Genomic DNA, 17,680 nt, shown 5'->3' on the forward strand with positions numbered 1-17,680 from the left:
TTTTTTTTGGTTTTTCTCCGGTACCAGGAACCGAACTCACGACCTTGCGCTTGCCAGGCAGGCACTTTGCCGCTGAGCTAAATCCCCAGCCCCTAAATAATATTTTCAGGTATTTAATACAGGTCATGTTAAAACATGTTTGGAATGTATACTAAGGGCTTTGTAATATAATTTCTCTCTGAGCACTGTAACAGAGACTCTTGATTCTTCCAAATAAAAACTAAGGGTATAATAATATTTAGGCATATCTATATATTAAGACATGGACACATGTTTGCAGTTCAGAAAATAATGAAAATTATGAAGCAAATGGATGGAGCACATTTGACAGGATAAGTGAGTGAATACATAATTTGACTAAATGTTATAGTTAAGAGAATAATAGAAGTATTTATTTGCTTACTTTGGTTTTTTGAGACAGGGTCTTGCTATGCAGTTCAGGCTGGTCTTGAACTCACTCTGTAGCCCTGGTTGGCCTTAAACTCATGGTTATCCTCCTGCCTCAGCCTCCCAAATGCTGGGGTTACAGGAGTGTACCACCATACCTGACTGAAGTATTTATAACAGTTGTTAGTGAATAAAGAGGTTATCAATTAAATTTGTCCATAAATTACTAAAAAATGGAAAGTTATAGTCTGAACAAAATGAATTTTTTGTATAATGAAGGTTAAAAAGTATGTTAACTTCTCCAAAAAAGTAGTTTTAATATTTGAGTATGTAAAACCTAAAATAAAAAGGTCACTTTATTTAAAAATTTTAGGTCATACTATTATCTAAAACTGCTACAAAGACAATACTCTTTTGAGGGCCAGATTAACAAGGGCATGTTAGTAATTTTCGTGTGAATAGATCAAAATACATGACATCTGCATTTAAAGAATGCATTTTGGCTCACAGTCTCAGTGGGTTCAGTGCATGCTCATCCAGCTCCAAGGCAGAAATGGAATTGTAAAAGGGCATGGCAGAGGAAATCTGTTCGCCCTATGGCAGCCAGGAAGTGGAAAGGGAGGGGAACAGCCAGAAAAAAAATACACCCTCTCTTGTCACATCTTCGGTCACTTGCCTCTTCTAACCAATTTTTATCTCCAAACAGCAGTCAGCTGTGAACTCATCAGTGGAGCAAACACTAATGAGGTAGTTCCCCCAAGATCTGGTCAATTTCCAAAAGTCCCACCTGGGAACATGAGACTTTTAGGTAAACATTTTAGATCTAAACCATAGCACAAGCCTAATATATTCTTAGACATGTATGCAGGTTTACTTATGAAAGAAACATGCTTATAAAATCTTTTTGACATTTTACACTTAGTTTTGCTCACACTTAACTTATGGAAGAAGTAATATTGACTTTTTCTGAGTTATTTTTCCCATCTTTTATCTTTAGCTTTAGAGGAGCAAAGATATTTTCCATTTTGTATTGTCCTGGGCCAACACATTAAGAACAAAATACCTAGTGGGGAGTTGCTAGGCCTTGTTTTTATAATAGCTGTTTGAAGTAAGTGTAATTAATCCCATTTTACTGACTCAGAAACTAGGTGAACATACTGGCTGTGTATTAAACAGTAAAATGAATTCATAAAACAAATACAGAGTAATAAAAGGTCAATGTAGTTACCACCTTCTGGTGTAGAAGATTAAGGCCTCTGTAATTCAAAGATGAGAAAATGCAGCCTAGGATTAGTCAGAAATAACTTTATGGAGAGTGACTCTTTAGTCTATATTTGAAGCAAAATAGTATTTGAATTTTGGGAAGGGAAAACAAAATATGTTTCAGCAGTGTAAATAACATGAAGAATAATGACAGAAGACAAGAACACACATGACATTTGTTAGGAAGTTTTCTCTTGGCTTTCGCAGGTTGCCAGCACAGAACAAAAATTCAAGCAAAAGGATAGGTTTTCAAACACTACAAAGAAGTATCAGAGAATATAACGAAATCACAAAGGCAGGTCTAAGAAAAAGCACCTTCGATTAGCCATACTCCAATAATCTCTCTCTCTCTCTCTCTTTTTTTTTTTTTTTTAGGTACTGGGAATCAAACTCAGGACCTTGCACTTACCAGGCAGGTGCTTGTGCCATTGAGCTGTATCCCCAGCCCTGATCATCTCTCTCTCAGGAACACTCAGCTTCTCTTTGCATGCTTTGCCATCATTTTTTTTAAATCCATTTTTTTCTTTAACTTATTCATACACCTATAGCTTCAATGATCTCCCAGATGAACAATTTTTTTCTGCTTCTATCAGTTAAAATGCCTATGTCAGAAAATCTGATTAGATCATAGCATCTTTTAGAGGCAAGTAATACATTATAAATTTATGGCCAGCCATTGTTTCTTTGGATCGTCTTTAAGACAGATTTGTGTGTTTGAGGGTAGAGTTTTGCTGGGGATTGAACTCACTACTTTGTTCAAACTAAGTAGGTGCTGTGTCACAGAGCTTCATCCTTAATTTTTATATTTCTGATAGCTTTGACCCATTGGTAAGGATTCTGTGTGCAAGAAATTCTACCTGCTGAATTAGCTTCATTAAAAATAAACAGGAAGCATGAGTAACAGATACGGAAAACAAAAGGGGTAATCATGGATCTTCCTTCTTCCTGGATGGAGTGGAGAGTACAACTTTAATTTCATAAGAACTGTCATCTCTTAAAACTTACATAAAACAAAAGGTCTTTTTTTTTTTTTCCTGGTAGTGTGATGCTGCTTCTCTTCAAAATCTTTATCAATCTGTCCACCTCCATTTTGACTACCCTCTTGTTTCCTCTGCTGCTGTCTTGCCTCCCGATGTCCTAAGCCTTTCTTTCAAACTACCTCATGTCTCATTTGGCCTGAAATGGTTAGAGGATAGGTGAAAAATTTCAGATATCTCAGAGAAAACAACAGTAGCAATAAAACATAACTTACCACTGTATCATAGTACAATACATGTTCAAGACATTGTATGTTGTATGTGAGGATGTTGACTTATTTTCCTTTGTATTTAAAAACATTGCCTGAATTTAATAAAGTGAGGACATACATTTCTACTTACTAGGAAAAAAAACCCAAATAATACTAACTTAGGTTTGGGTTGAATTTTAGTGAGCATAATATGAAATGGAAAAAGTCAAAGAAAATTTAAAAATGAGAATTATGAGATGATGACTGTGATCCTCATTTTGGTATTCTAACAACTAAGCCATCATATAGTTTTGTAGAAATTTCTCAATAATTGTTGTTAAGCACATAAATAATGGATCACCTATTTAATTTTCCTTGAAATGTCAAAATTCTCACATTTCATTGTCATTAACTTCAGTAACTTTAGTAACATTAATTCTAAACTAATTCTTTTCAGATACCTTTTGTGTTTTTCTTACTTTGCTGCAATATAAGATACCTACAATATGGTCTCGGTAGATATGAAAATTTAAAAGTAGGTGAATAATAAATATAAAATTTTTAGAAAATAAATTTTATAATGTATATTATAAAACAATTATAAATCTATATTTAATATTGGACTCTAAAGTGACTTTATAAAGCATTTTTCACATTATATATTTATATTTTTAGTATAAGAAAATATGTAAGTTTTAACATAGATATTCCTTGTCATTAATAAAGAATAAGTGTACTCTTTTCCCATTGCTTATTTTCCCTCTAATTTCTGTTTGCTCATCTTTATATATGAACCACCCCCCCAAGACCACCCTGTTTCCTGAATCTAGACCATCTTCCAGTAGCTGGCACCAAGGTAACTATCACATAGCTCAATCCCTTGCATGTAAGAATCTGTTTAATTCAGTTTTCATTAAGTTTCCACCATTGCTCCAACCTATAACATAAACCTGCAAGATGACTTATTTATTATATATCAAGGACCTAGCGTGTTTCAAGGTTTAATAAATGCTTTCTGAAAAAATGAACATCTGATGTTTTCATAAATGGTTAACTTTGTATAACTAATATCATTTGTAGTGAGTAAAATAGCCTTTTAAAAAATGTATTCTTGATTAGCTGAGTATACAGAGAAAAAGTAGCATTTAAGTGACATCCCAAGGGCCTAGCTAATTTAATATTCCCCTCTTTTTTTGTCATAAACTTCAAAGTTTAAAAATACTTGCTCCATAGCTCTAGAAGAAGTCTAACAATTTATGATAACTATTCAACACTGTGAACAAAAAGCTTGGATTCTATTAGTGTAGTTGTATATGTATATCTATAGACACACACACATATATATGTACTAGCATATTTGTGTATATATAGTAATAAACATTTGCTTGTAGTAATATATATATATATGTAGTTATTATAATATAGCAGCTGGTATGATTTAAGAATTTTTAAATCTCTTCCCTTTGAAGCCATAGATTATTGGAAAGCCAAATAGATGAATATTTTAAAAATTTCTTTAGCAATGACCCAGAATATTTTACATTTTTTTGATTCTACTGTATGGATTTCTGATACTTAGTAGGATATAACCCATGAGTTTTAACATATTGTCACAACTGGGACCACACATTTCCATAAACAGAAAGAACTTAAAAATTTAGCAGCTTTAGGGCACATATGGCATTATTTAAGTACTGTGTATGTATCTTTGCTTTGCCCATTGACTAAGCAGATTCTTTTGGAATTCTGGTATAAGTTCTACTTGTATACAGGTGTGGAATACCAAGACTTTGGCTGCTTTTAGCTCTTGAAGACCCTTTCTATACAGAGTGTCATCAGCATAGTGGAAAGTCCTGTATCTCCTTCTTTTTCTACTTTTTTCTGTTAAATTTGTTATCTTGAAATATGTTGAAATGTAGAGTATATGTTCATGGTTTCTTCTACCAATAATAGCTGGAATGACAATGTTGCAAATAAGACAAAACATTTGTGATTTACACTAAGGCTATTTTTTTGGAAACATTTGAGAAGTGATGAAAGATGTAATGAAAGTTATTTGAGATTTTCTTCTAATTAATCTAAGTGAATAGTTTATAAATAAGCTAAACTTTACCTCAAATAATCTCCAGTTCATTTAGCGATATTCTCAATATTTTGTTAATGGTAAATATACTCAGTGAAGAAAGCATACAGTGTGATAATAGTTTCAGTTTCTTCATAGGGACAACTGCTGTCTCAGATCACTTCTTGTATTTAAATAATGCCATATATACCCTAAAGCTGCCAACTCATGCTTTAAAAATTTGAACAGTCTAGTTACTCAGTATGTAAAAGCTTCCTCACTAAGCAAGATTTGAGTGTCTGGGAGAATAGTATTAAATAGTACCATTTAGATCAGTACAGTACAATAAAATTTTCTGGAATGATGGTGCAATAGCTATTGAGCACTTGAAATATAGCTAGTTTGACCTTTAAATTTTACTCAGTTTTAATTACATTCTATACATACAATTAATGGCTACCCTATTGGACAGTCCAGTTTATATATTGTTATTGATACACTGATTTTTGATCTATCAAAACTCCTTACTGGCTAGTAGAATGCTATCCTTAAACATTGTAATACAATTTAATGAGTGGACCTGAATTTGCATATAGTTGAAGGCCTGGCCATACAAAGTAAAACTATTTAAAATAATTTTTTTTTTTTTTTGGTGCTATTGGAGATTGAACCCAGGACCTCATAAATGCTAAGCAAGTGTTCCAACACTCCTCCCGGATCTTCTTGTTTATTTTCAGACAGGTTCTTGTTAAGTTGCACAGGCTGGCCTTGAACTCAGACTTGTCCTGCTGCTTCAGGCTCCTGACAAGCTAGAATTACTGGCATGTTCCACAATACCCAGTTTAAAATAAATTCTGTATATTGTAGTTTGATTATATATCCCTAATGGAATATAGTCTGTGAAATCAGAAAAAGAAATCTATTTCTTGGGTTACCATTGCTGTTGTTATTCTGAGGCTACTGGTTTTGTACTAAGTCTTAGGAGTAGAAAACTGTGTTGAGTACTTAGAGGATAAAGAACTGAGATTTTTGGCAGGTTAAAAGTAAGGATTATAGGTGTAAAACTTGATATGATATAATAAAATCATGTAGTTCTGAGTTTAAATTGAAAAAGTGTGACTGTGTCATTAAAGAATGAAACACAAGTATTTTTATTGCCTTATTTTCCTTGAAATGTAAAATCTGTGATCATTCTTAGATTTGATGGAATGCTAGTTTGAATATCAGGATTTGACATATTGTATTACTGTGTTTTTCTTGTCATATTTTTGTTTTATTAGGATGTATTAATTTAGGGCTCATAAATAAATGGTTACGCATTTCCATTTATTCAACAAATATTTAGTAAGTAACTGTTTTGGACAAAGATCCCCTAAGGCTCTGTGGGAAATGTCAGATACTACAAACATGATTTGTATTCCTATAAGCTTATAGATTGTTAGACAAATTTATGTAAGTTCACAATAGTAAGCAGAATGACATATAAGTACAGTGAAAGAGGCACTGATAAAATGCCTTTTAAAGGTACAGTGGGAACTCTGACCTTAAGTTGTTTGTAGTGACTGTGCTAAGTGTTTGGGATCAGTGACTTCAGCGTGGATACGCAGGTAAACCATGGGCTGGCATTTTAGCATAGGTTTGAAGAGCAGGCAGAACTTGATATGTAGATGTGAGGAGGGTTGAAGAACATTGTAAGGAGAGGACTATAACAGGAGTTGAGACAAGGATTTGCGAAAGTATAGTGCAAAAACCAGATGGTCAGTTGGGCATGGTGGTTCATGCCTGTAAATCCCTGCACTGGGGAGGCTGGGGCAGGAGGATCCTCTTGAGTTTAAGACCAGCCTAGGTTACATAGTGAGTTCAAAGCCAGCCTAAAGGTAAACTACACAGCAAGACTTTGTCTCAAAAAATGAAACAAATGGCATGTGCCAAGATGAAGTTCTGGGTTCAGTCCCCAGCACTGAAACAAAGTATCAAAACAACAAAAAAGCAAGTTTGGAGAAGTGAGTGAGTCCATAAGATCAACCTAAGGAGTTTGTGCTGAATTCTGTTGTTACTATGGGGAAGGGTGGATGAGTATGTGTCATCACAATGAATTTTTTAGAGGGTGAGTTTATTGAGGAGAGAAGGAATACTTAGATGACCTGTGAGGTAAGAAGAAAAATGAAGAAGTAAATTAGGATACGAATGATACCTAGCTATAGCATCAGCATCAGAGAGCTATAATAGTTATCAGAGAAATTTGATTTCTATTTTAATAAGCTTTAGTTTAGGTTAAATAAGTCACACCTATACTAGTAACCTTCCAGGGTTTGTGCATATTCTGATGCTATTTTGGATGACTGTAATATAAAATTCTGTATAAAATAATTGGACTTCTCCTTAAGGCTTGGATTGAAAAGTTTAACAAGGGTATTTGACTACCGTATTTTAGCGATATATTTTTTATCTATTTTGATCCATATTTTCTCAGTTAACAATTCTTCACTATAGGTAAATTTAGTATTCAAGAACCACTTAAAATATGGGTTTGCTACACATTATTTTAAAATCCTAGAATTTGTGAAATTTTTCACAAGTTTAGAAAAACTTTGCTGTTGTTGGGTAGTTCTTTGAACGTGGCTTGCGGAAGAAAAGTATCCAGATCCTTTTTGTCTTCAACAAAGAATTGGATGAGGCAAGCCAAAGACAGTGCCAAAAGTTTATTTGAAAATGAGGGGTGAAAAGGTAAGGGAAGAACTAGCTCTGCAGAGCAAACAAAGAGAAAAAGGATAAAAAGTAACAATAAAAGTACACCCTGCATCTCATGATGAAAGGCAGAGTGGGCTCCTCTAAGGAGTCGAGATAGCAAGTTGCTCGTAACTTCTAGTCTTCTTTATGCCATCCACATCTCCTGGGAACTGGCAAAATGATCTGCATGAGGTCCTTCAGATCATCTGGTGCTGCCTTGGGGCCTTGCAATTGGCAGATCCTGCCTACTTTTCCAGCCAGCTTTACCACTCCTTACCTTCTAAATCATTAACATAGTAAGAAGTCAACTTCTGATACTCACTTTTTAAAAAGACAGAAATAACATGGTGTCATTCTAAGTTTTAGTTTAGTTTCAGAAATAAATTTGTATTTCCCTGATTCTTTCCCAAAAGTTAGTAACTCTTTTCCTCCAAGACAAAACTTAAATCCTTTGTTAAACTGGCATAATTAGTGAAAAATTGTCTGTTTTTCCCTAAATTAAAATTTTGAGTTTATTCAGTTTGAAGTTTTCCCAGCTTCTGATATCTTTAGGGTTTTTATATCATTAACTCAAAATGGAAAATGTTCAGCCCTTGTTTATTCAAACATTTTTTCAGTGCCATCCCCTTTATACTCTTTTTTCAAGGCTCTATTGACATAAATGTTTTGTTACTGACTCAAAGGTCCCTAAGTTATTGTTGTTCTTCAGTGTTTATTCTCTGAGTTGTTCAGATTGGATAGTTTCTATTCTGTCTTCAAGTTCATTTTGTTATTGAGTCCACTCAGTGAGGTGTTTTCTTTCTTTTTATTTGTTTTTTTGTTTTGTTTTGTTTTGTTTTTTGTTTTTTCTCTGGTACCGGGAACCGAACTCACAACCTTGCGCTTGCCAGGCAGGCGCTTTGCCGCTGAGCTAAATCCCTAGCCCCTCTTTCTTTTTAATAATTGCTTTTTTCCAATTCTAAAATTTCTCTGGTGTGTGTGTGTGTGTGTGTGTGTGAGTGTGAGCACGTGTGCGCACATGCCCTCAAGGCCTCATGCCTACTAAGCAAGCACTATTACCACTGAGCTACATCTCCAACCCAGTTCTTGTTTGGATGTTCTATTTCATTACTGAGACTTTATATTTGACATGTGTTTCAAGTGTGCTCATGCATACTCCAATAATCAGCAACTGATTCATATTACATACTCAGAGTCAAGGAAAAAAATCTCTCTATAGCTTAGCGAGCCTTCCATTCATTGTTAAGGGAAAAGTATAGTTGCAAAGAAATTGGCCTTATGACTTGATTTTGCCTTTGATTAGTGAACAATAAGCTGGTGTAAGCCAAAATAATACATTGGTTCTCCAAATACATACGGTTTTTAGTGAAAAAGTATTTCTTTTTAGTGTCATTTGTATCTTGTTTCTTTTTGTCAGTGGTAACTGGAAATGAAGCTCCAGAGGGTGTGACTAATTCATCTCTTTTGGATCATCCTAGTCAAATAATTGAGTCATCTTCCTAAAGTACTATATTTTCAAGGACAGGTTTTATTTGGTTGTTGATCATCTTGTGATTGGGATTTTTCTATGCCATATTTAAAGTTTGAAGTTGTTTTCCTCTTTTAAAAAGTAGAAAATTAGTGTATTAATTTTCTGTAATAATTTTTAATATAAAAAATTGAAATCCTCTAAAATTTCATCTTATAATTTCACCATTATAAGATAATCATTGTTAGTATTTTATGTATTAAATATTTGGTATATTTCATTTCAGTCTTATTTATTTAAGCATATTCATGTATTTTTACTTTTTAAAAAATAAAATTAGATCATACTGGGTTTATGTTATCTATATTGCCTTTTCCTGTTTATGTCATGAATGTTTTCTTGTGTTGAATGATATTAGAAAATAAAATTTTAATAGTTATGTGATACTCATTTGAATAGATATTTCAGATTATTTAATAAGCCTCATTAAATGTTTACTTGGTTATGGAAATTCTCAGGCTTTGATGAGTCATTAACTGATTTATTTTTTATAGTTTTTATGTTTTCTTTTTCTAGGATTTTATAGGTATTTTAGAAGAAAATGCTGAATCAGAGCTTGACTTTTTGGTCCCTTTTTTGTTGCTGTTCATTTCCATGCTGAACTCATGGAGGCATTTAGCTCTACCACTGAGCTACAACCCCTTCACTGTATTTTTTAAAAAACTTATTTCCTGTCACATTTTAATTGTTCACAGTGTCTGATCTACTTTGCTTCTTCCTTGATTTTTTAAAGTTTGTTTAAGACTGAGTGTCTAGAACTCAACATGATGTTCTAATATTGTCCTAACTAGCACAGATTATAATAAAATGATTTCTTATAAAGGAAAGAGTAACGCCAAACTTTTGTCTCTGACACCTAACACCTTTTGAATATGGCAAGTTACTTTTCTATATCTGTGTTTTCTCATTTGTAAAGATTACAGTGAATAATTATGAAGATAATTACACTTGGGGTTTACATGGTATAAGGTAATGAGGTAAAAATACTTATATAGTTCCTGTAAAAAAAAATAGTAGGCACTTAATAAAATAGTGTAGTGATGGTGGTGGTTTCTAGTAATAGAAGTTATACGAAGCAACAATATTATCAATACTGGTAGTGTCAAGTTTGAAATCCATTCTCATTTTTTTTACCCACTGTTAAACTGTTCATTTATTTCTGATCCTTTGTGTGTGTATGTGTGTGTGTGTGTGTCTATTTTTTGGTGATTTTCTGAATCTTTTACTTTTGTCCTATAACTTTGAACTGATGTTTTTTGTATCCATGTTTTATAATATGTCTAGTGTATGGTCAGTTTTATTTTGCCTTACATAATAAACAGCTTCATTAAAATTGTCTCACTGAAAATTTGGTGATTGTATTTTAAATTTTACCAGATTATTAAATATACATATAAACAAAAATTCAAAAGGACAATAGGACTACCATCTCTGTCATCCTAATCTTTAAAGTAATTTTTCATCTATTTAGTTCTTTTGGAGCATATTGATAAGAATATGAAGGAAAATAGTTGCATTTTTGATTATGAAAATATATGTCTATAGTTCCTTCTTTCTTGTTATAGTCATGTTATTTGGTCATAAATATTGAGCTAAAAGAGCACATTCAAATATGTGATATCCATGGCTAAACAGGTAAATAAAAAATTCTGTGAACCTTGTCAGTGATTTTGTGTTGTCTTAAATATAACTCTGCAGTAATATTGAAAGGTTTAAGCAGGAAAGTGCCATAGGAGTACTGGGCTAAATTTGTAATCAAAATCCGTGAGGAAACTTACCAGCAGCCAATAGAGCAGCAACTGGCAAACTTATTCTTAAAGGATCAGGTAATATTTTAGATTTTGTAGGCATTATGGTCTTGTCACAACTACAGTATTCTGCTGTTATGGTAAAAGTAACATTTTATTTACAAAAATAGGCCTGTGTTAGTTTACTTGTAGTAGTTGAGACCAAATAGCATGAGGAAAAAATAGGAGGAAAGATTTATTTTTTACCTATAGTTTCAGAGGTTTCGTTCCATCATCACTTGGCACTGTTGCTTCTGGACTATGGGGAGGCCAAAACATGGCAGAAGGGTTGGAGAGAAAAGCTACTCACCTCAGGGTAGCTGGAAACAAAGAAGGGAGCAGTTATGACCCACTTCCTTCAATTAGGCTCCATCTACGAAGTTTCTGTTACCCAATAATCCCATCAAATCATGATCTTATCAATAGATTGATTTACTGGTAAAGTTAGAGCCCTCATGATCCATCTCATCAGCTGGCAATCAAGCCTTCAACACAATGAGGCTTTGGAGGAGCATTTTGGATCCCAGTTGTAATGCTGTCCATAGAGTAAGTTTGCTGACTCTTTGGGGGAAAGCTGTTAGTAATATAGGGAGATGGCTATGGAGATGATGGAAAGTGGATCAGTGTAGAATTTACGGGGCAAGTAAAAATTGACAAAATTTGATGATGGATTGGATATGATGGATCAGGAGAATACACCTGCTCATGCTTATCCCCTCCAATGGACTTCAAGTGTATACCTCACAAATGGGATGAATGTCTTGATTTGCCTTCCAGATTAAAGATAGCATTTCATAAAATTTTCCATTTGATTTGTCTTTGCAATTTCCCATTCAGATTAGTACCAACTAGTATCAACAATTCCATTTACCTCCTGGTTGAACTCTGCATCTTCTTTCTAGACTCCATTTCTGGCCAGGGCCATAGGTGCATTTCATTAGATTTTGTTTAATTTTTATTTCTTGTTACAGTATTGAGATTCTAGCACTAAATTCATCCAATGACATATTACAGAAATTTAGAAGGCTAGACTGAAGTGAGTGAAATTGTCAAAGGAAAGTAGAAAAATGGAAACCTGGATAGTTTTAATAATTTTAACTAAAAATAAAAGTAGAAAAAAATGAGATAGATAAATGAAAGTGGAGTGTCAAAAAAAGAGACTTTTAATCTTTCAAATGATGTGGGAACAATTGAAAGGAACCCAGTAGACTGAAGTTGCAGAAAAGAGGGAATGGCCAATAGAGTAACCTATGAATAATTGTTGTAACCTATGAACAGATACTAGTAAGGCTGAAGGAGTGAAGAAGGCCACTTTCTCTAATTCAGTGGCAAGGAGGAAAGAAGAAGATGGTTACGATGCCATTAGCTTTTAGATTTTGTAAGGGAAAATGTTTTTACTGTAGCTTTTAAATTTATCATTTAGTTACTCTCAACCCTGTCCTAGGTAGGTTCCTAATTATTAATGTCAGTAGAGGTAATCACTTTATATTTGTCTTATTTTGTTCCTATTCACTTGTAAAATCTCCTCTTTTAAAAAATAAAGATGGAAAGAAGAGAAGTGAGCACCCAGAGGGAAACTGAAAAGAGAATAGTAGATAATAAATTGCATCATTTACAGCATCTTCTAGAAGGTGATTGACTACACCTGTCAGGATGTGAGTATTTGGAATGCAGAATTAGGAAGATGTACTTTGCAGTGAATGGGAATTAGTTAGAGATAAGTTGTTCTAAGGCTTGAAATTATGAATTAAAGACCAGCAAAAAATGAAAGTAACTCCTTCTTGAAGATAAGGTCTCAGATTTTGAAGTCATGGTAAATAGGGTTGGATGGATGGCCATGTCATTAAGTACATATTGGAATGAGACAAATGTCCACTCAACCAGTTGTTTAAGCAGTTTGTAGACATTTTTCAAAGCAGTGGAACCCTTCTTCAAGCAAAATTTCCCGTAGAATTCTAATATTAAAAAAAAAGTTTTGATAAAACCAAGTGAGCCAGAGCCTCTACTCCAAAATGCTTAAAGGTAACTGAAGATTTGGTGAAATATTTTGAAGGGTAATTTCTAACAATAACAAACTATTAGAAACCTTTCAATTTTTATTGATTTAACTGTTGTTAATATATGCATATGGTAGACATTGAGGAGGAACAATAGATATACAGTGAAAAATAACTCCTCCATTTCTGAACCCAGGTCCCCAGTCCCTTTACCTAATACAGTAAATACAGTTATCATTTTCTTTATATACTTTTCCAGAAATATTCAGTGAATAAACAGATATTAAATATATCATTCTTCCTCTTTTTTAATCATAAGTAAGATCTCTCAGTTTTCCTCGCCTTGCTCTTTTCACTTAACAGATAAGCTAATACAGACCTGCATCATTCTGTTTAACAAAGGCATAGTAACTTACTATAAACTTAAAAATCTAATGACAACTCCTTATTGATAGAAGTATTTAATTCTTTTACAGTTACAGCATTATAGTAAATATCCTTCAAATATATCTTTACCCATGTCTGTGAGTATATAATCTAAGATATTCCTTTGAAGGCTTTTGAGCAGAAAAGTGATAATATTATAAAGAAACCTAGTGCTAGGGGCATGAGAGCAAAATAATCATTTTTCTTGGTATTCACAATCCCTAGCCTTTGTTTTGTTCTGTACCTATACTGTTTTTCATGTTATATAAATTCTGCATCTTCCCCATTAAAAGGAAGTTTTTATATTAACTCATCAGACATGAAGTACTTAGATTTATTTCTTGGGCTTAGTGTACATGTATTTTCCATAGAGCATAATGATTTCTGTTTTATACTTTGTTTTATTTGGTCAGTCTCATATATTGCTCACAGTTATTTTTCAGAGTTGTCTCAGATATTCCGATTAAAATTTTGTGTTTCTCAGGTCTTTAGATCTTTGGCTTGTTTTTTGGATCCCCTTGCATTTGTAGATGAAAGGATCAGTTAATCAATTAACCCTTGTCTTTCTTTCTAACCTTCATATGCTTGTTAGAAATTCCTGTCTAGTCATTATTTAAATTCATAGACTGTACCCATCTAAATGTTAAATCCTGCTCAAATCTTGCCTTAATATTCTTGCATATCTATTTTGTATGTGTTAGGATAACCTCTTTCTCACAGATATCTCATTGCAAAAGAATTATTAATCCTTTGGCTGGAGAAGTATACTCCCTGAATAGATTATTTACTAAGCAAAATGAAAACTGGTGCTTTACCATTGGATTATTTTCTCATCATCAGGTCTCTTGAGGTCTAAACAAAAAAGAGTAAATTTTTAAAAGATTTAACAGAAATCTGTAATTTAGCATGCCATATATTTGGAGATAGAATTGTGGCCAAAGAAAGGAAGGATAATGGAAAAATGAAACTAAATTGTTAAATATTTTAATTGGTGTAAATTTTGTGTGTTTTCTGCTTTCAGAGAAAGAGCTTAGTTTTTAAGCACCAACTTTATAAAACTGACAGGGACTTGAGAGCTAGTTTAATTCAATTGCATCATTTGTAAGGTAAGGAAAGTAGTATTTAGAGGAGTCTCAGACTTGCTCCAGATCACAGACTAGAGCACAGAGCACCTGGATGCCAAGTGGCTTCTGTTTCAGTATATAATCGGTTGATTGTTTACGGTGGGGGTTAAAATGTGTCAAGTGACAGAGAAAATCAGTTCATTTTTATATATTTATATTTTAAATCACAATATGCTCTACCTTATTCCTTAAAATAACTTTTTGAAAATGTAGATAGCTAAAACTTTTATAAATAGAACCATTTTCCTATGAACATATTCAGAGAATAAGTTTTTCTGCTGTCTAATAAGGTATTTCTGCCTCATCTCCTATTTCTACCATCTCTTATTTCCTACAGAATTTTTTGGTTTTTGCTTAGTTTTGCTTTACTTAATATCTTGAAATACTGTATGTGTAAATGTTTAGTTGCCTTGGCCATGCTATTTAAGTGCTGTGACACTGAGCTACATCACCCTGTAGCTGTATTTTTAATACTAAAGGGTTAGTGAAACTGAAACACCGGGAGCTGATCATGTTTACATTTGTTAGCCAATATGTCTCACCCTCCTTATTTGCACCTGTTCAGGTTTATGCCTACCAGCTGTCAGTATTCATAAACTATGATTACACAAGGTAGGAATACTTTATATTCATGCATTTGAACAAAGGTATCATTAACAATTGATCGTTGACTTTTATAGTACGTAAAAGCATATGCAGAGAAGAAGTTATTTGTGGTCTGTCATTTTCATAAATTCCTGTTTTTGTCTGTTCTCAAGATTGTTATCAGTAAATATCATTTTAGTAAAAGAACAGCAAATTTATGTTGCCAAGTATCAATGCCCATTATGATGTATGTTAATTGGGCATTATACATTATCAGTTTTAAGCATTCTGGATGAAATATGAAATATTAGACTCTTGAACATATGCTGTCACAGAAGATACATTGAATATAATTTTATTACTTCAGTGGCTTTGTGTCATCAAAATAAGTTCGAATTATTTTACTATTATAGCTGTATATAGAAATAGTACTTAAGGTGTTGGTTAGTTGAGTATAGTTTTGTTTTGTTTTGTTTTGTTTTTCTGGTACCGGAAACCGAACTCAAGACCTTGTGCTTGCCAGGCAGGCACTGTGCCGCTGAGCTAAATCCCCAGCCCTAGTTGAGTATAGTTTTTGATACTTTAGATCAGGGTTTCTCATCCTCATCATTACTAATGTTTTGGGTTAGATAATTCTGTGTGTTTGAGGGGGGTTCTACTGGATTGTAGGTATGCAGTAACATCCCAGAATCTCCCTACTCAATGCTCTTTTAGTTGTGACAATGAAATATGTCTCCCAAATGAATGTTCTTTAGTAGGGAGTAAGGATGTTACAAGATTGCCTGTGGTGTACAACCACTGCTTTAAATCAGGGGAAATATCTGTAATGAATAAAATCATGTACAGCCCCTTCATCTTTGACATATATTTCTTGCATTGTTCGTACCAACAAATTTATTTTTCGTTACATCATCCCCTAAAAATTCACATGTAGCTCACAATTCTTAAGGCAGGGAAATTCAAGACCAGGAAAGCTAATCATGTGGAGGGGCCTCCCTTTTTAACCGCCTGCTCTTCAAAGAATAAATCCATTTCCAAGAGAATAAGAATTTACTTACTTCTGCCAAGTCACACAAAAAAGGCATCAGTGCTTCTTAAGGACTTAATCACTTCTTGAAAAGCCTCTTCTCCCAATATTTCCACACTGAGGAATGAAACCTCAACATGACTTTTATTGAGGAAATACCATTTTCAAGCCACAGCACTATTTTTGTTCATATTTTGTCTTCCTGGTGTATATGTATTCCTAAATGTATTTTGTATTTCTAAAAGTAGGTGAAGGCATAAGTGCCTGGCTGGCAAGTGCAAGGTCCTGAGTTCGATTTCTGTACCAAAAACAAAAACAAAAAATGCCTATATCTAAAAGTAGATGAAAAGCTTAAATATGTTTAATTCTTTTCAATAATTATAATACTGAGGATTAACATTTTTATATTATAGATATGGAGTCTGGAGAACGGTTGCCGTCTTCAACAGCCTCCTCTACTACACCAACTTCATCTTCTACACCCTCTGTGGCTTCAGCAGTTTCAAAAGGCGGCCTTTCTACTGGATCTTCTTCATTTAGCTCTGCAGTCAACCCATGTGGTGAATATACTTTATTAACTTAATTTTAGAAAGCCATTATTTTAATAATTTGTATTCATGCCCATGAGTAAAGTGTTCTCATGTCCTCTGTGACCTGTTGATTAATGCTTAGGTTAAACATTTACTCTTTTTGCTTTTTCTGGATTTTACGCTGGAAAAGCCCAGTTATTCCATGCATTCCATGGTTATAAAAAATTCTCTTTGAAAGTTTAGTCTTAATCTTTTAACTTGTTTAACCATTTCAATTAATAAATCAGTAAGTGTAAAATCTTATAATAATAGGCCAATGAGAAAGTGAAAGCATACAAAAGAGTCCTTGGTGGTAAGATTAGCCACCAGTGCTATGGACCCTTCGCTGAAAATTCGTTTCTTATGTTTGAAATGACAATCCCATGGTCCTCTACTTTAGTTCACAGATGTATATTAAGGCAGATTATATGTATGTATATTACATATATGTATATACTCGATGCAAAATATTGTAAAAATGAGTGTCTCTTCAGTATGAACAAAATTTACGTTGCTATAAAGAGTGAAAATTTCTAATATGAAAATATTCCCAGTTTTGGTTAATTATGTAGAAAGTATTATTAGTGTTTGCCTAGTTTATCCTTTTCCTTTTTATTGAGGTTTAGTATAATGCATGCTTTCTAAAAAAATACCTGAACTTGATTAACAGATTCTTGATTAGTAAGAAGCCTTCTAACTTTAAATGTTTTTTATCTTATAGACTATTTTTTAATTATAAACAATAGAACTAAGTGATATTTTATTTTTTAAAAATCATATTTATAATTCTGTATAGATGAAATGCTAAATATATAATATCTGCTTACAAAATACTTTAGCAAATTGTCAAACACATTTTCTCAGTTATTTTTATTTTCCTAGTGAATGGAATAACAAGAAAGATGTTATTTTACCATTGTATTATCATAGAATGATTTTCTTTTTTTTTTTTTTTTTTTTGGTTTTT

The 17,680-nt window shown here is 33.1% G+C and overlaps 1 protein-coding gene and 2 long non-coding RNA genes across 10 annotated transcripts in view; 1 reads left to right on the top strand and 2 right to left on the bottom strand.

The window, feature by feature from the left end:
* LOC106149553 overlaps nucleotides 1-2,802 on the bottom strand; it is a 7,280-nt gene extending 4,478 nt beyond the window's left edge. Inside the window, exon 1 of one of the 2 annotated variants that reach the window (XR_001235812.1) lies at nucleotides 2,656-2,802. This is a non-coding gene — a long non-coding RNA (uncharacterized LOC106149553). Of the gene's footprint in view, nucleotides 1-2,059; nucleotides 2,251-2,655 lie in introns of those variants that run through there. The other variant, XR_001235811.1, reaches the window with a different exon arrangement.
* Nucleotides 1-17,680, top strand: part of Baz2b (bromodomain adjacent to zinc finger domain, 2B) — a 269,690-nt gene that overhangs the window by 115,602 nt on the left and 136,408 nt on the right. For 5 of the 7 annotated variants that reach the window (XM_013518699.1, XM_013518702.1, XM_013518700.1 and 2 more), the window contains exons 1-2: nucleotides 3,686-3,734; nucleotides 16,558-16,704. In XM_013518699.1, coding sequence (XP_013374153.1) covers nucleotides 16,560-16,704 — 145 coding nt within the window. In that variant the 5' untranslated portion in view covers nucleotides 3,686-3,734; nucleotides 16,558-16,559. Of the gene's footprint in view, nucleotides 1-3,685; nucleotides 3,735-16,557; nucleotides 16,705-17,680 lie in introns of those variants that run through there. The other 2 variants (XM_013518703.1, XM_013518704.1) reach the window with 1 other exon arrangement.
* Nucleotides 11,017-17,680, bottom strand: part of LOC102006728 — a 22,994-nt gene continuing 16,330 nt past the window's right edge. The window contains exon 4 of the long non-coding RNA XR_262503.2: nucleotides 11,017-11,305. This is a non-coding gene — a long non-coding RNA (uncharacterized LOC102006728). The remainder of the gene's footprint in view (nucleotides 11,306-17,680) is intronic.

This window comes from Chinchilla lanigera, unplaced genomic scaffold, assembly GCF_000276665.1.
Source record: "Chinchilla lanigera isolate Chin_1 unplaced genomic scaffold, ChiLan1.0 scaffold00048, whole genome shotgun sequence".
Taxonomy (NCBI): domain Eukaryota; kingdom Metazoa; phylum Chordata; class Mammalia; order Rodentia; family Chinchillidae; genus Chinchilla; species Chinchilla lanigera.